The sequence below is a fragment of the Sinocyclocheilus rhinocerous genome, unplaced genomic scaffold (genome assembly GCF_001515625.1).
Source record: "Sinocyclocheilus rhinocerous isolate Xijiao unplaced genomic scaffold, SAMN03320098_v1.1 scaffold28, whole genome shotgun sequence".
In the NCBI taxonomy this organism is placed as follows: Eukaryota; Metazoa; Chordata; class Actinopteri; order Cypriniformes; family Cyprinidae; genus Sinocyclocheilus; species Sinocyclocheilus rhinocerous.
Window position 1 is genome coordinate 1,975,947 of NW_015652416.1, and position 24,721 is coordinate 2,000,667.

Consider the following 24,721-nt stretch of genomic DNA (forward strand, 5'->3'; position numbering starts at 1 on the left):
TTGGCTCATATTTGGCTATTTTTATATTATCAGGTGACATTCATGTGGCTCAGTATGTTGAAAGTCACTGATGTTCAGTACACACAGTAATTAGTGATATATACTCTATGAACAAACCAATAACTAAGTATTACAAGTTGTGCTGTACTGTTTGTGCTATAAATGAGATGTTAGATAGTAAAGTTTGTTGAGGAGAAGTGTGCCATAACTTTTCATATTCCATGGTCTATCTGAATACTGGATTCTGATTGGCTGGCAGGTATGCAGTAAAACCGTTTAATGCGCAGGTAGTTCCAAGTCAGTTTAATCACCGTTCTATATTAATGCGCTGCTTTAATTGATACACACTAACCAAGTCAAATATTGTGCTGCAAAGAGCAATACTAGTTTTAACTTGTCTATAACTTGGCAAATGACCATAGAATAAGCGGGATAATCAACGGCTAGCCGTGCATTATTATCCCTTACTTATAAAAATAAGTGACTTTTTTGCCTCTTGGACAAAATAGAGAAAAAGTCCATTAGAGTCGCATTGAAGAATGGATCTGTGCCATTTTTAGAGACCAGAATATCATAGAGTCTTGCTCTTTTGACTTAGACAACATGGTAAAACCATAGCAACCATTTAGCAAAGACCATTCCAAGCATTGTGGAGTCACTTTTACATCAAATTTTGAAAAATTCTTGTTAAATGTAAATAATAGAAAAATAATTCCTTAGCCATTATTAGTAATACCTGTATGAATAATACTAATTATACATTTTTTTCTTTATAATGGTAATTAATGATAACTTTAATACTTTTTTTTATTATATTAAATATATTAAAATGGTTCATTACAAGTAATACAGTTCATTAACCTATCTGTAGACTATTTACACACTGCAAAAAAAAAAAAAGTTCAGTAAAATTATTTGCCAGTGGGGTAAGTAAAATGCTCTTAAAACAAGATTATTTTTCTTACCCCACTGGCAGATAATTTTACTTATTTTAAGCAAAATGCTCTTAATTTAGTTTTTTTCCTCCAGGAAACAAGACTAAATATCTTGTGTCATTTTGCTTATCTAGTAAATGCGTCTTGATTTAAGAATTTTTAGATATTTTGAATAGAAACAAGACAAACCTTTTTTAAGTGCATTTTTGTATATAAAGTACATACAGTATACGGTTAGAAATATTTTTTATTGATTTTTGAGTAAATATGTAAAATCGCTTTTTGTTTTAAATAAATAGTTCACTTTAAATGGGGAATTCATCAATTAATGATCAATTATTCACTCTCATTGTCTTCTCTGGAACATGAAAATAGATATTCTGAAGAACCTTGATGCCAGATGTCTTAAGAGTAGTCCATGCAAATTGTGTGCTGCTGTATGGCATACAAAGTCTTGACTCTCAAAAAAATATTGCCCTGTGCCATAGCTCTTGAATATATATGTAGAAGATATTTTTTAAAAATCTGTTTTTTTTTTCTTCCGTACAATGAATGTCAGTGTGGTCCAAAATCTTTTTTTTCTGCAGAAGAAACAAATGCATACAAGTTTGAAACGACATGAGGGTGAGTAAATGATGACAAAATGTGCATTTCTGGCTGAAATACCCATTTGAGTTCCAAAATCCAAAATCACAGGAATATCTCAGTGTTTACTTTGTATTCTGGTGATGCTATTTTAGTGGATGAGGTTAAGCGTATCTCAAGATCTTTTTATCTGAGGACACAGCTGTTGCGTTTGACCTTCAGATGCCTTATTAAGAACAAACCACAGGCTTAGAACTTAAGCACAGTTCCTGATTCCTGTGCCAGATGTGTGTGCGGCGAATCCGTAAGCCAGCAGACCTGTAAACACAGTGTGGCCTTTAAAATTCATTATGCATAATCGAGTTAACTGTCACATGATCACCGTCCTTATCTGGATCGGGCACTTCAGATACAGTATGTATTTGCATTTCTCTACAATACTTCCTCCCTGACAGACATTTATCGGCTGCTTAATTGCTCTGATATGCACCTCTACAATCTGTTTTGAGTGCTGTTGGGAGCAGGGCATTTTTGACAGCTTTTAACCTGCCCTGACCGAACAGTGAGATCAGTTAATGCATGCTCACTAAAATCCCCACCATCATCGCCTAATTGGCCGGCTTACTCATTCTCTGCAGTCTGTTCCCACGGCTGAACCTGCAGCGTACTTCAGCAACACAACGTGCTGGTCTCTCGAACTGTATTTTTAGCAGCTCGAGTAATTTAAAATTCATGTAGTTCACCTTTATGAGGCACCATTATATTGATGATGCCATTTTATCTACATGAACAACAATGCTTGGCTGCATGATCTTGCCACATTTACATGCCAGTTGAAGAGCCGTGTGACAAATTAAAGCAATAAACCCCAAGAGGCTGTGCATTGAACTGGTTTTATCACCATTAAGAGTTGTTGTTATGCATGATACAAAGCAACAACAGCGATATGATAAAAACACAGATGTGCAGTAAATAATTAGTGGTATGTGTTCTATGAACAAGCCAATACCCTGAAGTAGTATAAGCCGTGCTGTGCTGTGCTGTACTGTTTGTGTTATAAATGAGACCTTAGATAGTGAAGCTTGTTGAGGAGAGTTGTGCTATTACTTTTCTAAATGACTTATTTTTGCTTGTTGAACAATAAAATTAAAGGGATAGTTCACCAAAAATGAAAATTCATTATTTACTTACCCTCAAGTTGTTCCAAACCTCTATGAGTTTCTTTCTTCTGTTGAACACAAAAGAAGATATTTTGAAGAATGTGTATAACCACACAGTTGCTGGTAGCCATTGACTTCTATAGTATATATATATATTTTTTTTTACCAGCATCAGTTTGGTTACCAACATTCTTCAAAATATCTTCTTTTGTTTTCAACAGATGAAAAACCAAATTCATACAGATTTGGAACAACATAAGGGTGAGTAAATGATGACAAAATGTAATTCATTTTTGCATGAATTATACCTTTAAAGTTGCCATATTTAAAGACCGTAATAGAGTGCTTACAGAAGCGTCAAATGCTGTTTTCATATGATGACATCAGCATTATTTTAATATTATTTATATATTATAGTATTTATAAGTATTTTGAATTAGCCTTTAGTTTTGGATTTTCAGTTTCCTTTTTTATATTAAACGTTTTTAATATATTTCTATATAGCTTTAATTTATTATTTCAGTTTTTAAAGTAATTTTAAGCTTGTTTTAGTAATTTTAGTACTTTAACTGTCCTTCTAATATTTAAACTTTATTGCAACTTTATTTCAATCACAGATGATTTTTAATAGTTTTAGTTAATACTATTAATAATATAATAAAGATTAAATAATTTACAGTGTAACGATGGTTGCCTTCCTTGCCATTATTAATAATAATACATTTTACTCTATACATATATACACACACACACACACACACACACACACATTTGAATACACTACTAATTTGAATAACAAATTTGTACTGGAATGATATTTTTGTGCTTTTGAAGGATCTCTTGGTGTGCTCATGACATACATACAGCAGCGCTGGATATCTGTGTCCTGTAAGAGGGACTCAGCGTCTCAGTTCTAATGATGCCCAGATTTATCCAGGCTGCCGAGGACTCTGATTAAGCATGCAGGGAGGATGTTTTTGGCACCGAAACAGTAAAGGGGGGGGGGGTTTGAAGCTCTCCGATAAAATCTTGAGATGCTTTTGTTCTGTCTGTCAGATATGCTGTGTTAGAGAGGTGACAGCCCAGCTGGAAAAGAGTGTATTGTTCTCCTGTGACCATGAACAGTTTCATACCACAATGTGGTTTAACTGAAAGCAAGGTATTTGAGTGCAATAACTCTTAATCCAAAGACGTATCTTCTCGAAATGTTAAATGTCATTCATTAAATGTTATAAATTTTTTCCCTTATTAATTTCCCGCCTGTCAGTCAGTGATTTAAAAAAAAAAATTTTATTTTTTTTTAGCTCTCATTCTTTTCCTTTCTGTAGACTGCAGTATTACTTACACTAGTGGCACTTCCTGTTCTTTTGTGCATGGTAGCAGTGATGGAGCCCTCATTCGCTGCAGAAGTTGGGATTGAAAACCTCCTCGGCTCACCTTTAAAAGTTGTTTCCATAGCAGCGGGAAAGTGAATGCCGAGAGTTAGTGACACTGACAGCTGTCTTGAGTTATACATTCGCTGGTACTGAGTAATGAGAGAGTCTACAGTTATGATGAGCCACGTGTGACCTTGAGCATGATGAGTTGATGCCTGGGCCAAGACGTGAACTCTTCAGACAAGCTGAACTCTCTCCTACTTGGTCTTTGTGTTTGTACAGCAAAAAATCCTCTAGTGGTGTCCTTGGACTCTCAAACTCCCTAAGTAGCTTGCTTTTTAATCCGGTATTGTTTATTCTCTACTTTAGATGTTGCATTTGTGATCTTAGGTCATTCTGTGAAGATTTTGCATTTCAAAACTACTTTTGACATTATTTCTATATGATACTGTAATACTTTCCCAAAAGTAAAATGGTTGATCGTAATCTCTCTCTCTCTCTCTCTCTATGAAATTTCTCTATGAACTGTCTTATACTTCTTACCTCTTATCACCAAGGCTGCATTTATTTGATCAAAAATACAGTAAAACAGAAATCCTGTGAAATATTATTACTATTTAAATAATAAAAACTGTTTGTTATGTTAAATACATTTTAAGATGTAATTTATTCCTGTGATGCAAAGCCAATTTTTTATCAGCCACTACTCCAGTCGCATGATCCTTCAGAAATCATTTTTTATTTAATTATCAGTGTTGAAAACAATTGTGCTGCTTAGTATTTTTGTGGAAATCACAAAATTCTTTGATGAATTAAAAAAAAAAAGACTAAAGATTTTTGTAACAATATAAAAGTGTTTACTTTTGATCAATTTAATGCATCCTTGCTGAATTAAAAAAAAAAAAAAATCTTACTGACACCAAACTTTTGAACCATAGTGTATATAAATACAGTATATGCATGTTTAAATATATTTCTATACATATTTACACAAATTTGATTTATTCAGTGCTACATCATTTGAAAAGACAGTTAATTAAATGGCATGTAATATATAAAACAATATCTAGTTTTTATTTTGATGTAGGTATCAAGATCTAAAAAAAAAAAGAAACATGAAAAAAAAAAATATAATAAAGTTACTAAATTAGCTGGTTATTTGTTAATGAAAATGTGTAATAGCATAAAACCAAAATTGGCGTTAGCTAACTCATTATATTATTAACTATTATTATAGTTAATAATAACTATTATTAATAATTATTTACACATTAATTATGGACACAAAAGGCATCAGTTTTGTAGAGTGATCCTCTTGGTGTTTTATTTATTTATTTATTTATTTTCTCCAGATTGCAGTGTGAAATTTGCAAGAAAGTAATATGCAGCAATGTATTTTTAAAAACTATTATGTAATTACATTCATTACAGCTCAGCCGACTGGAGATAACTTGATAAAACACTTCCCACTGCAAAGAGTCATTTTCAGCCTCCATGCCACCTCTAGCCTTCTCCATGGCAGATCCGCCTCACTGAATCTTACCTGCATGTCTGGATCTGACATGTGTCTCAGGAGGGGGGAGATGAGAAGTGTGGTGGGATGCTTGCCTGTCTTAGATGTCCTTCAGTCTAAATTCCTATTTGGCATCATTGAGCTTTAACTGGATTTCTAGCCTGCAGGTGGTCAGGTGTGCATGGCATTGTGAGTTTATGCACGTATGTGTGTGTGAATAGATGGAGGGTCAAAGGCTGTACTAAAGTATCAAGCTAACCTGCCACTCAGCTGTTGCGCTGATATTTGTTCCCATGGGAATCCGATTTTAGCCAATCAAATGCAAAGATGGCATGAGACCACTTAGAATGGGGTTCAGAAATGATGAAAGAGAGTCTGTGGCCATGGAGACAGATCTTTGGAGCTGGAATCAATCATCTCATTTTATAATTTTCTGACTAATGTACTAGACTACCCAGACTCCAGTATATATTGGATATGTTTTGTGCATAAGCCTCATTTCCACTTCAACATTCACTCTATTTGCCTTCTTAATGGATGTTCCTAATGTTATTTTGAGCGATTCATCGCTGCATGTTATAAAAAAAGTTTTTCCTTTCCAGCTGACGTCACCAAGCTCTATTTTTCACCACTTGGTTTTCATAAACCTATCAATTCCTTATAGATATACAAGTCAGAAGTTTGGAATAATTAATTAATTCATTCATTTTTTTGTTTGTTTTTGAAAGAAGCCTCTTATTCTCACCAAGGCTATATTTATTTGATCAAAAAATGCAGTAAAAACAATTATACTCTAAAATAGTATTACAATGTAAAAGATGTTTTCTATTGTAATATATATATAATATAATTTATTTTTGATATTGCAAAGCTGAATTTTCAGCATCATTACTCCAGTCTTCAGCGTCACGTGATCCTTCAGAAATCATTCTAATTAGCTGATTTGCTTCTCAGTTAATATCAATTATTGGTGCTCAGTTATCAGTGATGGTTCTTATTATTATCTATGTTGAAAATGCTACTTATTATTTCCTTTGATGAATAGAAAGTTCAAAAGAACAGCACTTATTTGAAATAGAAATCTTTTGTAACATTATAAATGTCTTACTGTCACTTCCTTGCTGAATAAATTATATTTTAATATATATTTAAACAGTAAATATATCACATTTTTAGTGTTTCTAATATATTTTAGATCAAATAAATGCAGCCTTGGTGAGCATAAGAGACTTCTTTCAAAAAATATAAAAAATTATTTTAACCATTGAATATCCTCTTTCACTCAGAAATACATCAGTTCACGAATGCAAAATGGTTTGTGAACTTCACTTATTAACTTCCAAAATCAAACTGTGTTCAGCGTCTTTCGTTGCGTTTATGTTCCATCACTTAATTTTTGCTGCTTCCTCTCTATCACTCAGAGTCTCTCTCTTTTCCCTCGCACAGTCTTTCAGTCCTCAGCCTTTAATCTTTTTTTCTAGCTAACCCTCATCACCTTTTCCCCCTCATTCCCTACACTTTCCCTCTTTTCAGGTGAATCATGTTCTTTTCAGAGGTTCGATGTGGGCTATTCAGCGACTGAAGTGGCCCACCATTACCGGCAGTGCAATCGAATTGTTCCGCAGAAAGCTCTTAGCAGCAAAAAGCGCTCGAGCAACTCTGTAAAAAGCACACAAAAATGGAGTTGTCTTATTTGTCCTGATTTTGAGTGGGCTCGCAGTGCGCTTAGAACTGTGCCAGTCTTCATGAGGGGTTGACTTGAACTCTTGTCTTTAAAAACGTTACCCCACATTTTATTGAAAGTTTAAAAGCATTCATCTATCTTTTCTCAAGGGGCATTCCTGGGAAGAAATGCGGGAGCATTATCTTCACAGCTGAGGAACTCAGCAATTGTCGGGTCAGTACAAAACTATCCTCATGCACACACACTTAGTCTGACTCTACAGTCTTTCATCAAGCTGAATGCCTAAGGCATTGTATTTAAATATCAGAGGTGAAGTGGTTTTTCTTTTTTGCTTTTTTTGCTAAGATTAGGCACAGGGAGACAGAAAAAGGAATGAATATCTATATTTACCAAGTTAATCCACCATGGATCTCTCTCTGTGGTCGCTCAAGAGTGAACGAGTGAATCTCATGAAAACTGTCAAGCACGTGATATTTTATCATGGGGCAAATTTCCATAGCAAAATCAGAATAAAAATGTATAAAATACATTTTGCTTAAAGTAATGGAAGCTTGTAGGACTTCAGTTCACATCACTGCTATGCAAAATATGAATAAAAAAATTGTGAAAATTATATATTTTATTTAAAAGGTTAAAATATATATGGTTCATTGAAGTATTTGTTGCACTTTAATTTACTCTGTTGATTAAAAAAAAAAATCAAACATTACATTTTGTTTAAAGGAAAGGAAGTTTGTAGGATCATTAAGATTTATTTTGCATTACATTATTTTTAAGGTAATTAGCACTTTTCCTGCCCAATTCACATTACTGTTATGCAAACAACAAATAAATAAATGATATATATATTTTATTTGATATATTAAAATATAAAATATAAAAAATTATTTTAACCATTGAATATCCTCTTTCACTCAGAAATACATCAGTTCACGAATGCAAAATGGTTTGTGAACTTCACTTATTAACTTCCAAAATCAAACTGTGTTCAGCGTCTTTCGTTGCGTTTATGTTCCATCACTTAATTTTTGCTGCTTCCTCTCTATCACTCAGAGTCTCTCTCTTTTCCCTCGCACAGTCTTTCAGTCCTCAGCCTTTAATCTTTTTTTCTAGCTAACCCTCATCACCTTTTCCCCCTCATTCCCTACACTTTCCCTCTTTTCAGGTGAATCATGTTCTTTTCAGAGGTTCGATGTGGGCTATTCAGCGACTGAAGTGGCCCACCATTACCGGCAGTGCAATCGAATTGTTCCGCAGAAAGCTCTTAGCAGCAAAAAGCGCTCGAGCAACTCTGTAAAAAGCACACAAAAATGGAGTTGTCTTATTTGTCCTGATTTTGAGTGGGCTCGCAGTGCGCTTAGAACTGTGCCAGTCTTCATGAGGGGTTGACTTGAACTCTTGTCTTTAAAAACGTTACCCCACATTTTATTGAAAGTTTAAAAGCATTCATCTATCTTTTCTCAAGGGGCATTCCTGGGAAGAAATGCGGGAGCATTATCTTCACAGCTGAGGAACTCAGCAATTGTCGGGTCAGTACAAAACTATCCTCATGCACACACACTTAGTCTGACTCTACAGTCTTTCATCAAGCTGAATGCCTAAGGCATTGTATTTAAATATCAGAGGTGAAGTGGTTTTTCTTTTTTGCTTTTTTTGCTAAGATTAGGCACAGGGAGACAGAAAAAGGAATGAATATCTATATTTACCAAGTTAATCCACCATGGATCTCTCTCTGTGGTCGCTCAAGAGTGAACGAGTGAATCTCATGAAAACTGTCAAGCACGTGATATTTTATCACGGGGCAAATTTCCATAGCAAAATCAGAATAAAAATGTATAAAATACATTTTGCTTAAAGTAATGGAAGCTTGTAGGACTTCAGTTCACATCACTGCTATGCAAAATATGAATAAAAAAATTGTGAAAATTATATATTTTATTTAAAAGGTTAAAATATATATGGTTCATTGAAGTATTTGTTGCACTTTAATTTACTCTGTTGATTAAAAAAAAAAATCAAACATTACATTTTGTTTAAAGGAAAGGAAGTTTGTAGGATCATTAAGATTTATTTTGCATTACATTATTTTTAAGGTAATTAGCACTTTTCCTGCCCAATTCACATTACTGTTATGCAAACAACAAATAAATAAATGATATATATATTTTATTTGATATATTAAAATATTTATCTATTATTAAAGTATTTTTGCACATTAATTTGCTACTTGTTGATTAAAATAAAATAAAACCTTACATTTTGTTTAAAGGAAAGTAAACTTATAGGGCATTATTTTTTATGATAATTAGCATATTTTGTGCCCCAGTTCATATTATTGCTAAAACAAACAAATAAATAAATAATAATAAAAATAATGATATAATAATATATATTATGTGATTTATTAAAGTATTCGAACATCATGGAAGTACTAATTTTGTTGGTTTTAAATAATACAGTAAAAATGTTTTACAAAAATGAGAATTATCATGTATATACAATGTACACTGTACAAATGTTTGGGGTCAGTAGGACTTTTTTTCCTTTATTGAACACATTTATTCAGCAAGGATGCATTAAATTGATCAAAAGTGACAATAAAAAACATTTACTAAATAATGTTACAAAAGATTTCTATTTCATATAAATGCTGTTCTTTTGAACTTTCTGTTAATCAAAGAATCCTGAATAAACCGTATTATGATTTTTCAAAAATATTAAGCAATCAGAACGGTTTTCAAATTTGATAATAGTAAGAAATGTTTCTTGAGGTGCAAATCAGCATATTAGAATGATTTCTGAAGAATCACGCGACTGAAGACTGGAGTAATGAAGCTGGCAATTCAGCTTTGCCTCACATGAATTTATTACATTTCAAAATCAATTTAAGTACAAAACAATTAATCTAAATTGAAATAATATTTCACAATATTACTATATTTTTGATTGAATAAATGCAGCCTTGGAGAAACAATACATTTTACTGACCTCAAACATTTGAACAGTAGTGTATCTTTATTTATGCAGTGGGGTAAATTCAATTCAGTTCAATTCAAGTTTATTTGTATTGAGCTTTTCACAATGCAAATTGTTGCAAAGCAGCTTTACAGAAAATGTAAGTTTCTCCATTATATTTAGTAATAGCTTATCAGTGGTGACTATCTCAAGTTGATGTCCATATGGCAGAAATATACGGTAAAACAACAACAACAACAAAAGTGTAAATGCGCTTAATGGTCCTGAAAATGATGCACAAGAAAACAATTTTGGGGTGAAATGTGACCCGGACATAATTTTGTGAGATTCCCTCACACATTTAATCCTAAACCCTTGTAGACTTGGTGATGCCAAGTTTAGCATTTGGCTCACTATTTTGACCTGCCCATGTTAAAAACTGTTTTAAACCGTCCCATCTCTTTTCAGTCATTCCACTCACAGTTTGACTGTTTCAGTGCCGTGGGCCAGTTCATAAAATCACATAAATATCATTTCAGATGACATAAATTATGTATATATATTCAATTTCGTCCCTCTGTGTCCTTGAAATAGCATGTAGCTACAGGGAGTGTTTGGCAGAAAGCCGTGACAGTTCACCTCAAATACAGCTTGAGTCTCCCCAAGAGAGATGGCCGTTTTAAAAGGCAGATGAGCTATCTGTCCAGTGTGACACCCGGACCGTAGTTCCTCGAGTGCTCCCTAGACATTCTCTCTCTATTAAGATCCAATTAAATCAGTTGCGTGTGACTTCCTTCCTGGTCTTGAGGGTCTCCCCAGAGATCTGGTAATCTGAAGAGAACAGCACCAATAAATAGCTAAACACTGGAGACCTCCGCTCAACATTAATATGTATGAACCAATTGCTGTTCTCCTCTAACACGAGTGCATCCTCTCTGTGGAATTGATTTCTTGCCCTAGTATTTTGCCTTTTGTTGTGTCCTGAACTCCTGCTCTGGAGAGATGTTAACTGAGGCCAGCGATTAAAATGCATTGTTGGATGTAATAATGCCGGTATCGAAGACTGTGTCAGGGGTGCATGTGTTTTGTTTGCTTGTTTGTGAACCTTGTTTGTTTTTGGTATATTCTATTCCCATCTATCCCGAAGTAATCAAGTGTTTTATAACAGGACATTGCAACCATGCAGCTCTGTGCTAACAAGTTGGATAAGAAGGATTTCTTCGGGAAGTCTGATCCCTTCCTGGTGTTTTACCGCAGCAATGAAGACGGCACGTGAGTATAAGCGGCTAAAGGAATATATTTACTCACCCTCAGGCCATTCAAGATATAGATGAGTTTGTTTCTTCTTCGGAACAGATTTGGAGAAATGTAGCATTACAACAGTTGCTCACCTCTATAGTGAATGGGTGCCGTCAGAATGAGAGTCCAAATAGCTGATAAAAAACATTACAGTAAGTAATCTTCATGACTCCAGTCCATCAATTTAAGTCTTTTGAAGTGAAAAGCTGCGTGTTTATTGGAAATAAATCCTTCATTACGGAATTTTAACTTTAAACTGACACTTCTGGCCAAAATATGTCCATAATTCATAATAATGCTTCCTCTAGCAAAAAAGGCACATCAAAACCCACCAACATATTTGTTTAGAACGGTTTTGGACTGTTTTCACTTGTAAACAGTGCTTGATCTGTGCATGTTTCTCTCATGGTTCATATGAGACAACTTTTTCACATTAGAAAGCAATATTATGAATGGAGGACTCATATTTAGCTGGAAGCAGTGGTTTGAAGTTAAAAATGTCTTGATGGATTTGTGTATTACAAACATGCAGTTTTTCACTTCACAAGAACTGATGGACTTGAGTCGTGTGAATTACTTATGAATTGTGATGCTTTTATCACCTGTTTTGACTCTCATTCTGACGGCACCCATTCACTGCAGAGGATCTATTGCTGAGCAAGTGGTGTAGTGCTAAATTTCTCCAAATCTGTTTTGATGAAGAAACAAACTCATCAACATCTTGAAAGGCCTGAGGGTGAGTACATTTTCTTTTTTTTGGTGAACTATTCCTTTAACAACATGCCCTAACCAGGCATGATGCAACATGCGCTTTTGTCAGGTAACCTAAATTAATAATTTTTTTATTCAAGTAAAAAAAAGATCAGCCTAACTACTACATTAAATCACACCAACAAAAGTCATTTTTAAGGGTTAGATCAGGTACAAATAGCTCCTTAAATGCATAATTCAAACAAAAATGATAACTCTATCGTCATTTAATCACCATCATCGTTCCAAACCTGTATAACTTACTTTCTTATGCAGCTCAAAACTTGAAAAGAAATTAAACAACCAGTAAAATGTCCTGCTTTGTGTTGACTGACATGGTTGAATCTTTTTTTGGCAACTGTCCTGAAAGAAGAAACATGGTAGAGCAAGGATTTATTGCTTTTTTAAAAATCATTTTGTGCCTGGTTGGGACATGGTATTAGCTAAATGTTTCTAGACTGAACATAAAACCCCATAAAAGTCAAAATTATCCATAAGTGTTAGCTTACTTGACTGATAACAGAGGGTTATGGTAGTGTTGTGAAACCCAAGAGGCTCTTCATGCCCACCATGAGCTGCTCTTGATGATAACCACTTTTATTGATGTTTCACTGTATTTGGTTGGTATTCGTTTTCAAACGTATTCCTTCAAAGAAAACCGTACAGGTGTCATAACAAGCCTTTAAGTAAGATTTCCTTTTTGATTTGGCTCTTTTGTAGGTTCACTATCTGTCACAAAACAGAGGTGATAAAGAATACTTTGAACCCCGTGTGGCAGCCCTTCACCATCCCAGTGCGAGCTCTGTGTAACGGAGACTATGACAGGTGAGACGCTTAAAATCCTTACGAAGAGTAGAACCCTGCTGCATGGCTACTTAATGTTGACATCAAGCCATTTTTCACTGTATTAACTTAAAGTTAAAATGGCTAAATAGAGTTAAATGTGGTTAAATAGCTTTTTTTGTTTACTTAAAATATGTAAGGGTTAATGTTTAAAAATATTAGGGCTGTCAATCAATTTAATGTTTTTTTTGTAATATTGTAATTCCTAGTTAATGCATTCAGTTCATCTTTCAGGAAAGAAAACAAAATAACGTGTAATTATTGTTCTCTATACTTAAATACAACTGCATCAAAACACACGGGAATTGCAAATCTGAAAGAATTACATTCTAAAGTATTAACTTAAAGTTAAAATGGCTAAATAGAGTTAAATGTGGTTAAATAGCTTTTTTTGTTTACTTAAAATATGTAAGGGTTAATGTTTAAAAATATTAGGGCTGCCAATCAATTTAATGTATTTTTTTGTAATATTGTAATTCCTAGTTAATGCATTCAGTTCATCTTTCAGGAGAGAAAACAAAATAATGTGTAATTATTGTTCTCTATACTTAAATACAACTGCATCAAAACACACGGGAATTGCAAATCTGAAAGAATTACATTCTAAAACTTTATAATTTCTCTACTTTATAGACTTAATCTTTCATAACGGATGTTTTTGCTGCTACCCTGTGCATTAGTCTTCTTGAGGTTTGATGATAATTAAATTTCACCACATAAAGAATGCAAACGACTTTTGTTAAACTTCCCATCTGGGTTTGGTTTCTAAACAAGTTTTCCATAACAGGGTTATTTTAGTATATCATTGAGATATTATTATAGTTTTTATTAATAGTTTGAATCAGTTTTATTTGTACATTTTCTGTTTTCATTTTAATTTTAATTTAGAATTGTAGTAATTGTGTTGTGTTTTTGTAATATTTAGTAGTTTTTGTTTATATACATATATGTCTTTAAAGTTTATAAAGTTAAACTAAATTAAAATGAAAAATGATGCCTTGGCAACTAGCTGGAATAAAATGTTTTTTTTTTCCAATACTTTATTTTGGTTAATGTTTATTTTATTTCAAGTAATGGCATAACCCTGATAAATAAGAAATGCAGTTTGTTGAATCACACAGAAGAGACTGATACAGTTATCATATCATATTGAATAAATGCATCAACAATGCAAAAAAAAAAATGTAAATATGTATTTTAAATATGTATTAGTGCATAATTTTGACACTTATACAATGAATATATGCCCTAATTGCCCTAATACAATGAATATATGATATGATGTATTTATATATAATATATGATATGCTTTAGATTCTTGGGTGCATTCTGAGAGCCAGTACATTTGTATTTATGTCCGTAACATGTAAATAATCTTTTTGATAGGAGTCTATGCTTTTTGATAGCAAGCGATTTTTAGTTGCACCTTTAAAGCATCTCTCAGACTTGTGTAGCAAGCTCTGAGGTGTTTAAACGAGACGCCGCTGGTGCCGTGAGCTGTGGAAACTGGCAGTCGGAATAATCCCAGAAGTCAGCTGGAGTGGTGCTGGTGTTATTTTGGACTGGCTCTGTGGACTCACCAGGCTGCTGTCATACTCTGGCCTTTTGAGAAAATTCAGGCTGTCTGCACTTCATTTTAGATATTGACTTGCTGTGCGGTTTGATTTGTTTGTAATCTCTCCAGAACAGTGAAGGTTGATGTTTATGACTGGGACAGAGATGGAAGGTACGCTGTTCTTCATGGCTTTTGTTCCCCCTCGTGGGTAGTAAATATTGTGTTTCTGAATACATAAATTATCCTGCATAACAAGAATAACTCAAATTTTCATTAGCCAAAATAATTTCTTCTCGGCACGCTTGTGCAATGTTCATTAAATATTCCTCGCTCAAGTAAACACTTTCATTTTTCTTCAGTCATGACTTCATCGGAGAGTTTACGACCAGCTATAGAGAGCTGTCTCGCGGACAGAGCCAATTCAATGTTTATGAGGTAAAAACATTTTGTACAAATGCATTTTGATTCTGAGTTCTGGCAAAACATAATTTTCCAGCACTTTTAGAGTTATTTTGATGCGATTTAAAAACACTTACCAGGAACTGAGTAAAGAATTAGACGTGCAAATCTTAAAAAGTGAAAAAGGATTTCAAAAGAGTTGGTTTATTTTTGAATGTGTTGTTTGTATGTGTATAAATTATACAAAAATGTGGGACACAGCTAAATACTGTGTTTTAGAACTTAGTTAAAATAGTTTTTTACGACTATAAATTCATTCATTGCTGTTTGATTTTCATTTTCGTACAACAGATACAGTGAAGACAGGCCAAAGGAGGGGATACAGACATTTAATGTGTAATGATAGTTTTTATGTTCGATAACTGTGTATCTCACTTAGCTAAATAAATATATAAATGTGCTTCTGATGCCTCCAAAAAAGTGATTTGAATATAAATTCATTCATTGCTGTTTGATTTTCATTTTTGTACAACAGATACAGTGAAGACAGGCCAAAGGAGGGGATACAGACATTTAATGTGTAATGATAGTTTTTATGTTCGATAACTGTGTATCTAACTTAGCTAAATAAATATATAAATGTGCTTCTGATGCCTCCAAAAAAGTAAAGGGACATCAACGTGGGCTGTATTCGTGAAGTGGCAAAAATGTTTCATGAATCAAGAGTATTGAATCAATTCAAGAGAATGAATCAATTCAAGAGAAAAACCATATGAGGACACTTCAGTAAAATGTCATATTTCTTTCAGCCATGCTTGATGGGTGTCTTTTTTGTTTCTTTCAGGTTCTGAATCCCAAGAAGAAAGGGAGGAAAAAGAAATACGTAAACTCTGGCACAGTACGTGGGAACAAGAGAAAAAACCTTATGAGGACACTTCAGTAAAATGTCATATTTCTTTCAGCCATGCTTGATGGGTGTCTTTTTTGTTTCTTTCAGGTTCTGAATCCCAAGAAGAAAGGGAGGAAAAAGAAATACGTCAACTCTGGCACGGTACGTGGGAATGAATTACCTGTCAAGCGCTCTCCTCTTCTGATTTATTTTCATAATGACTTCCATTATCTCTCCTCTCTCTCTCTTTCACTCTCTCTAGGTAACACTTTTGTCCTTCAAAGTGGAATCGGAGTATACATTTGTGGACTTCATTCGAGGCGGGTGAGTGCCCCTTAAAAGTCCCTGGATAAATTAGGCTGGAGGAAGATGCAGATTTACTGGTTAGAGAGCAGATGGAATAGCCGTGCATGTTTTGTGGAATTATGATTAGTCGATCTGAATAACTTGCATTCAAGACAATGCCAATAAACCAGAGTGGATCTTAGTGTCATTGAGGCTTTAGGGCAGTTCACTTACCATTTATTTTTTCAGGCATGGGATATAGGAGATTTTTTTTGCATTAAAACCTAGTTCTGGATATGTGCTTAACCCAGTAATGGTCAAATAGTTTAAGGGGTCATGTAAAAAATTTGGGCTGTCAATATGATGTATTCATTTAATGTAATATTTAAAAAAAAAATGTATGCAAAAATTGACAATGTCACTTACATAAATTCCATAACTGGAGCCATGAAGCATTCAAGCCTTCATGTTTTTGAAAGTAGCCAGCAAGAAACCTGGTTCCCCAAGCCATGCTTACTGAGAGCAGGCAGTAAAGAATGAGTAAGAAGCACATATTTAATCAACTGACAGCCCTAATAAAAAATGTTTAAAAAATTTAAAAAATCTAAAGCAATCATCACATACTCATTTCCAGACATCTGAAATCAAGGCAGTGATTCAGTACACCAGTATATCATACCATATGTTTGCCTTTTAATTGCAGCTGGACCTTTAATTATGTATTGACTTGATAAAAAAAACATATGTTTGTTTATTTTAAACAAAAACAATAGTATTTCTTTCTTTCTTTCTTTCTTTATTGATTGATTTAACATGTCTAGGTTAGAAGCATTTTGATAATTTGCTCGGATGATTAAATTATTTAAATTATTATTATATGCATTTATAGTTTTTTTGACTATTAATAATGTGCATATACAGTGTCATCCAAAAGCTCCATGTTGAAAATCAATTAAATTTAAACCTTGAAATAAACGAAGTATTAGTATTTTGAACATTTAACCAAGAAATTTTGATGCAAATGAATTCAAATGAATAGGAGATATTTGGACTATAATATTTGGACTCTGGACTATTTCTAGGTTACTAATCAAATGTGTGACATTGAGTATGCAAACTCCTTTGTACTAAAGGTCAGGTGTCTTGCTACCTTTGAAGTATGAATAATATGGATTCGGTTTTGTTCATGTCGGCTTGAGTGCTGCTGTCATTAAAACAAAAGGGAGACCAAATAAATACTAAGATCTTCTGAAGTTTTTCAACTCAGTTTTTGCAATAAATAAATGTGCAATAAATAAATAAATAAATAAACAAACAATAAATAAATAAATAAACAAGCAATTTAACTAGTAGCCTTTGTATACACCACCAATCAGAAGTTTGGAGTCTAACATTTTTTTAAATGCTTTTGGAAAAATGTGATACATTTTAATATTTTCTATGTTAATATATTTTAACATGTAATTTACTGGCAAAGCTGAATTTTCAGCAGCCATTACTACAGCCATTATGTCTTCAGTCTTCAGTATCACATGGTCCTTTCATGATCTTTTTTTTTCAAAATTCTTTGATGAATAGAATGTTCAAAAGAACCGTATTTTTTTTTTAAATAGAATTTTTCAAATTTTTTTGTAACATTTTGTAATTTTTTTGTAACATAATAAATGTCTTTACTTTCACTTTTGATCAATTTAAATAAGCCTTGGTGAATAAAAATCTTAATTAAAAAAAATCTTTCTGACGCAAAACATTTGAACCGTAGTATATATATTTACACACCCTGCACATGTAATATAGCATGTCATATTAAGTATCCATATGTATGTACTGCATTGGTTACAAACTTTTGACTGTGATTCTTTTCAATGTTGAAAACAGAACACAGCTCAACTTCACTGTAGCCATAGACTTCACCGCCTCTAATGGTAAGACCATCTTCATTACATAAGCATTTGTGTTTGTGTAGCATGTGATTGTCTCATGTCCGTTTTAGATTTAGAGCTCGGCACTGATGTAAGTGACCACGATGTCTTTGCTCTTGTGTCTAAGCTTGTATTGATTGATACCTGAACGCAGGAAACCCATCTCAGCCGACATCGCTCCACTACATGAACCCGTATCAGCTGAATGCGTATGCCATGGCCCTTAAAGCCGTGGGGGAAATCATCCAGGATTACGACAGTGACAAACTCTTCCCTGCCTACGGCTTTGGAGCTAAACTCCCTCCTGATGGCAAGATCTCTCATGCTTTTCCCCTGGTGAGTAACAGCTTGAAAAGGGCCATCATTAACCCTCGAAAGCCTGACATTTGGAATCATAGTTAGAAAAATCTTTTTAAAAAAAAAATGGAATAGTTTTTGAACCTTTAGACTAAAAATAAAATATTTTATATAATTTTTAATACATCAGGAGAATATGGAGCTCATACGTGAATAGGAAAGAAACACCTCAATTTTATTTAGAGGCCCAAACTGTGCAAAAATATACAATTTGGTGCAATTGCTAATATTTGTATAGCCAGAAAATATGATCAAATTCTGATAGCTTGTTATGTACATTAATGAGAGCATTGTAACAGTATAACAGACTACTTACATAAAATGCATTTATGGCAAATGCATTTTTGTCAATCTGTATTTTCCAATAATATGTCTTAGTAAGATGATATTTAAATGCTTTGTTTTATGATCAAACGCTGCAGTTTTTATTGTGGAGGTAAAATAAATGCAACAATGTAATTATGACTGAAAGATGTACAAATAAACGTTCCTCAAAAGCCTGAATTATCATATTTGATGCTCACATTTCAACATGATTAAAAAAACTAACAAATTATGTATGAATAATCAAGTAACCCTAAGTTGCTTTAGCCAAGTAAGTGTTCATCTTGAAATATTACTAACAATATGAAAATTATTCTTACATTTACTTATATTAAATTAGTAAAGATTTCACAGACAAAAGACACAACCTGAAGGTGAACGGTTTAACAATGATACTAAAAGTACTTGATAAAAATGTTTAGTAGATTGTGTACAACAGGTTTTTAGCGAAGTTTTGATCATGTTGATCATTAAAAAAGAAAGTGTATCAGATATGACACAGTAGGCTTTAAAGGGTTAAAATCACATCCAATAACACAACAGGAATGTTGGATGGTTAAAAGAAGAAAATGCAAAGTCTGTTATCATTTACTCACTCTGTATGACTTTTTTTTTCTTCTTAATTTAAAAACAAATTCTTTTTTCTAAAATAGGCAACATTGGACCCTGTTGACTTTCACTGTATAAACAAGAACAGTTCAAATATCTTATTTTGAATTAAGCAAGGTTTGGAATAACAAATAGTGACAGCATTTTAATTTTTGAGTGAACTATCCCTTTAAAGCACAAACCACACAGACATGATATTCATTATTAAAGCTAAACTATGCTGTCATGAATTTTTAGCTTTGGACATAGCATATAACAATATAAAATATGCCTCAGTCCAGTATGAATAAGTCAGAAACGACTGGCATTATTCCTCATGTGTTATATGTGAACTTGTGGAGATCTTCTCAAACACGTGTGTATTCTGACCTCGTAGAACTCCGACTGTGAGAATGCAAACTGCGTTGGCATCGAAGGCGTGCTGGAGGCGTACTATGACTGTCTCCGGAAAGTGCAGCTCTATGGCCCCACCAACTTTGCCCCTGTCATCAACCAGGTGGCACAGTAAGCTAAACCGTTCTCCTGCAATTGACACCAGGTTGAGCTCTCTTTCGGTCTCTCTGCCCTGCTCTTTTTTCTGTCTCCCCTGCGAGCTGAACTCCTTCCTGTCACTATCCACTTGTTATTGACTCTAAAGCCTGTCCTCTCTCCACACAAATGCACTTTCGCGCACACGCGCTCCAAAGACTCCTCCAGAATCCTGCGCTTGACTAACACTTCACTCAGTGTACCTGCTGCTCAGATGCAGTCGAGGTCTGATGTTTACCACGCAGGAAAAAATAACTTATTTTAAAGGGACATATCATGGAAACACAAGATTTTGATGTGATACTACAGTATGTAGGCAGCGCTCGCAACACAACCCTCTCGCTCAGCGATTATTTACTGAAGCTGAGCTGCAAAAATGGGTCATTTAGAAATTAGTATGGTTGTGATGTGAAGCTATGAGCATATTAACATTTGAAATTTAAATATCACGGCTTGAATGAGAGTTTGAACTATTTCAAATATGAAGAGGTTAGCCAGTCACAAGAGAGGTCATTTACATTGAAGTGTCTGTAGCAAAAATAACCAGGTTAATTTTAAGGCTCAGATACTGGTGAAAAATGGTTGTGTGAAAATTATAGATATAGAACAGAATATAGAACAGGCTTTGGTGCAAGAAATTTAGGTGAAATGTCTGTGAAATAGAATATTTAACAAAAATAATTCAGATTTTCATCTGAATTTTATTGATTTATTTATAGAGAAATGTCTTCGTGAAATAGAATATTTAACAAAAATAATTCTGATTTTCATCAGAATTTTATTGATTTATTTATTTATACAAAAGCTACTAAAGTAGGAATGAAAAATGTACAATTAAAATTTTTTTATTGTAGTTAAACAAAATTTTGAAACAATTTTTAAAAAAAAATTTGTGAATCAATTTGAAACAATTAAATTTTTTTTTTTTTTCCAGAAATTATTAGTAAATGTAACAATTAATTACAAAGAAAAGAGAAGTAACATACTGAATAAATGAGAAAATTTTAAGCATTATTTTTTACAGTATAGATTAAAGATTATTATATAGAATATTGGCTGATACAACTACCACTATTAATTATTGTTAATAATAATAATAGTAATAATAAATTGCATAAAAAATACAGAATATTATTTATATATTTATTTAAATTTGCCATTTTTCCTTTATTTATACTATACTCTATTATTCTGTTTTTAATTGAACAGAATTCATTTCAATGTTATCATCAATGTAATTTCAAAATAATTATTTCTGTATGAATATTTTCCACATCAATTTGTTATATAATCAGGCCCAGTATTTTAATTAATCATGATAAAATCAACCAGAAAACGTGGATAGTTAGTATGCTTTAAATTTGCCACAGAACAAGAATGTTGGATTTGAATAAAAACAACTGATCTCTGATCTGCTTCAAATATCACGTATGTCATGAACCGCTCATCACACAACATGACAAAAGATCTAAACCTTGTACACACATGTGAAGAGGCTTTTAATTGCCCTTGTCAGTTTCGAGGCTTTTTTCAAATCCAGCTAAATCTCTCAATCTGAAGAAACTCAAACTCCCAGAACTGCAGAGGTGCTTTAAGAGGCAGATATTGATCGGCCGCTGCTGCAGTGGTCAACTTTTCTCTCCTCTCTCAGCTCGTCACTTCTTACGTGCCGTGACTGAGACAATATCTGGAGGCGGTTATTAGGGTCGATGAACTGGATGGAACAGACAGATTTAATAAGGAAAGTTCAAGAAAAGGCTTAGATAAAATAATGAGGATTTTACCAGGTATTTCTAGCTAGAGGTCTGCATTCCCGTGGGAACCGTGGGACCCGACCAGATTTTTTGCGCCGCGGGATTACATTCCCGAATAAAACTCGGTAGCGGTCGGTAACTCCGGTGTAATTTGAATGGGAGCGGGCGGTCTAACAATATCCCGTTCCCGACGTCCATTTAGAACAGCATATCTGCGCTTTATTCTTATTGACCACCGGTACAGCTTGCGCTCAGGACTGTTATGCACGCGCTGCACGCATGCTTTAAACGTCACGCGTTTTATTTGCGGGGGCTGTGCATAACGATGCTCAGAGCAGGCTGTAGGCCTACCTGTGGTACGGCCCTCAGACAGAACAGGCAGGTTGTCGATTGAAATAAACATACAATTTTGTGAAGACTACACTTTTATTTGTCAGCCTATTTCTCTTTCTTTCAGTAGCGGAAATTTAAATGTGAGATTCTGGAAACGAGATCTAAATTTAGCGGGAATGGTCGGGTCGGGAAGAAAATTATTCTAAGCGGACAGCGGGTGAACAAAGAGTGAATATATAGCGGGAGCGGGTGGGTGTGGAATAGAACCTTGCGGGAGCGGGACTAAAAAAACAGTCCCGCGCAGACCTCTATTTCTAGTCACATGCTATAACACAAAAGCATAATCTCCAAATTATTAGCAGTGCTTTATAAGTCATATAGTGACCAAACCCTTATTAATTTTTTTCTTGTAACCCCAAGCCATTTCTAGGCATCAGAATATTTGTTTTGACTTGGGCCCGTTAATTCCATAGCAACTGCTTTGAAATGTACTAGTTTTAGTGCAACCATACTGCATCATTTTCAGTTTCTGAGAAGCATGTTCTTGTTTTGCTTAAATATAGAGGCGTTTAACTCTGTAAATCCTCAGGTGTGCGTCAGAGGTGACAGATGGCTCTCAGTACTTCGTGCTGCTGGTCATCACAGACGGTGTCATTTCCGACATGGTACAGACTAGAGAAGCCGTGGTCACCGTGAGTCATTTTTGCTTGTAGACCTTCACAATGTTCTGTAAATACAATAATCTTTTTAGCAAGGTATTGATCACATACTGCTGCCCCTTCCCTGTTAACAGGCGGCGTCTCTGCCCATGTCAATCATAATTGTGGGAGTCGGCCCTGCTGAATTTGATGGTGAGATTGTGGCACTGCAAACACAGATGCTCTCAAAAATAAGAATATAATATTTGATGTAACTGTTCTCGTGTTAATGTAACAGCAATGGAAGAGTTGGATGGAGATGAGGTCAGGGTGTCCTCCAGGGGACGTGTTGCTGAGAGAGACATTGTCCAGGTACATAATGTTATCCATCTTTATGTGGTCCATCTTTTGGTCTTTTTTTCAATTCTGAAAAAAATAAATGAATAGATTTTTCCCCTTGTATTTAATATTATTTAATATTTAGAATTTTACCACTTGCTTTTTTGCCGTTTTGATTTATTTTTTTTGTGCAATCAAAAAGCCTTTTTAAAACTTCAATTCAAATTTTTTAAAGCTTTAAAACTGTTGCAAAGTACAACATTCAGGACAAGCAGTCAAACAGTAAACATACAGCAATATACCATGGCAGAAAAAAAGATTGCATTTTTTTGTGAAGTTAAAAAGCCTTTAAGTTTGAATACTGGAATATTAATAATAATAATAGTAATTTTTCCTTTTTTATACCCTGAATAAATTGAACACGCTCAATTGAGCTCTTTTAAACATACAGCAATATACCATGGCAGAAAAAAAGAGAGAATTATTAGAATGAGAACTGAGGAAAAAAAGAGTGCTGATATGTTTACACACTTTGGTATCCCATGAGATTCTAATGTTTTATGTTTAACTAAGTAATTACAGTAAGTAGTTTTGTAAGTTAAAAACTTTGGTATCCCATGACTTTTTAAAGCTTTACAGGCACAAATGTATTTATGTGAATACTATTAGTCATTTTACATTACTATTTATTATATTATATTATATTATATTATATTATATTATATTATATTATATTATTCTTTTTTATCACTTACCTTAAATTGTTTAGTGCAATTAAAAAGCTGTTTTTAATAAGATTCATCTTTGTGTTTCTCTAGTTTGTGCCGTTCCGGGACTACATCGACCGATCCGGAAACCAGGTGCTCAGCATGGCCCGACTGGCCAAAGATGTACTGGCCGAGATCCCCGACCAGCTGCTGTCGTTCATGAAGAGCAGAGGCATTGAACCCAGACCAGCCCTCTTCCCCTCTCCCACACCACAGATAAACATCCACCTCTGATCCTAGAGCAGTGTTTTATCCACAGCTATATGTTCACGCCTGAAACCCCCGGGTCCGTCACTGGGGACGCACATTTTTACTTTCCACATCGGTTAGCAGTAGCACATAATGTAGTTACAATAATAATCAACTGAAATCAGGAATATGTTAATGTAAGTGTGTGGTGTAATACTTTATAATCGGTCAGCGATCAATCAAAAAACACAACAGTGTTTGCTTGCCTTGGAATGGAAGTTGTTGAAGTAAAAAGAGGGTGAAATTACTGAAAAGAAATGTCTGGGTCATATTTTCTCAAAAAAATCTAAAGACGAGAAAAACAATAAAATATGCATAAAATTTTACATGAAATGCAATACATAAATTACATAAAATAAATGAATCCCATTACAGTAAATGGAAATGTATTGCTTTAAGACATTATTTTCTCATTCTCAAATTCTAAAATCTCTCATTACCCTAATGTTTACTGAAATTATATAGTACATTTATAAATGCAATTGTAAGTAGCCTAGGAGAAATGTACTAAATTGTCATGAAAATAATGTCACAATGAAAATAAAAAATTAATTTTCAGACTTCCAAAAATATGGTACACTTTAGTATTTGGTAATTGTTAAACATGTAACAAAACTATTGTCTCACATATAATTATTAAATTTTATAATGATTGAATATTTAGAATAAATAA

General features: G+C 33.8%; 1 protein-coding gene across 1 annotated transcript in view; it reads left to right on the forward strand.

Moving 5' to 3' along the window:
* LOC107715020 (copine-9-like) overlaps positions 1-24,339 on the forward strand; it is a 42,136-nt gene extending 17,797 nt beyond the window's left edge. Inside the window, exons 8-21 of the mRNA XM_016521049.1 lie at positions 7,403-7,466; positions 11,377-11,480; positions 12,978-13,082; positions 14,785-14,826; positions 15,015-15,090; positions 15,899-15,952; positions 16,206-16,267; positions 18,107-18,153; positions 18,305-18,486; positions 19,817-19,944; positions 22,645-22,747; positions 22,849-22,906; positions 22,992-23,065; positions 23,851-24,339. Coding sequence (XP_016376535.1) covers positions 7,403-7,466; positions 11,377-11,480; positions 12,978-13,082; positions 14,785-14,826; positions 15,015-15,090; positions 15,899-15,952; positions 16,206-16,267; positions 18,107-18,153; positions 18,305-18,486; positions 19,817-19,944; positions 22,645-22,747; positions 22,849-22,906; positions 22,992-23,065; positions 23,851-24,033 — 1,282 coding nt within the window. The 3' untranslated portion in view covers positions 24,034-24,339. The remainder of the gene's footprint in view (positions 1-7,402; positions 7,467-11,376; positions 11,481-12,977; positions 13,083-14,784; positions 14,827-15,014; positions 15,091-15,898; positions 15,953-16,205; positions 16,268-18,106; positions 18,154-18,304; positions 18,487-19,816; positions 19,945-22,644; positions 22,748-22,848; positions 22,907-22,991; positions 23,066-23,850) is intronic.
* Positions 24,340-24,721: the final 382 nt, after the last annotated feature.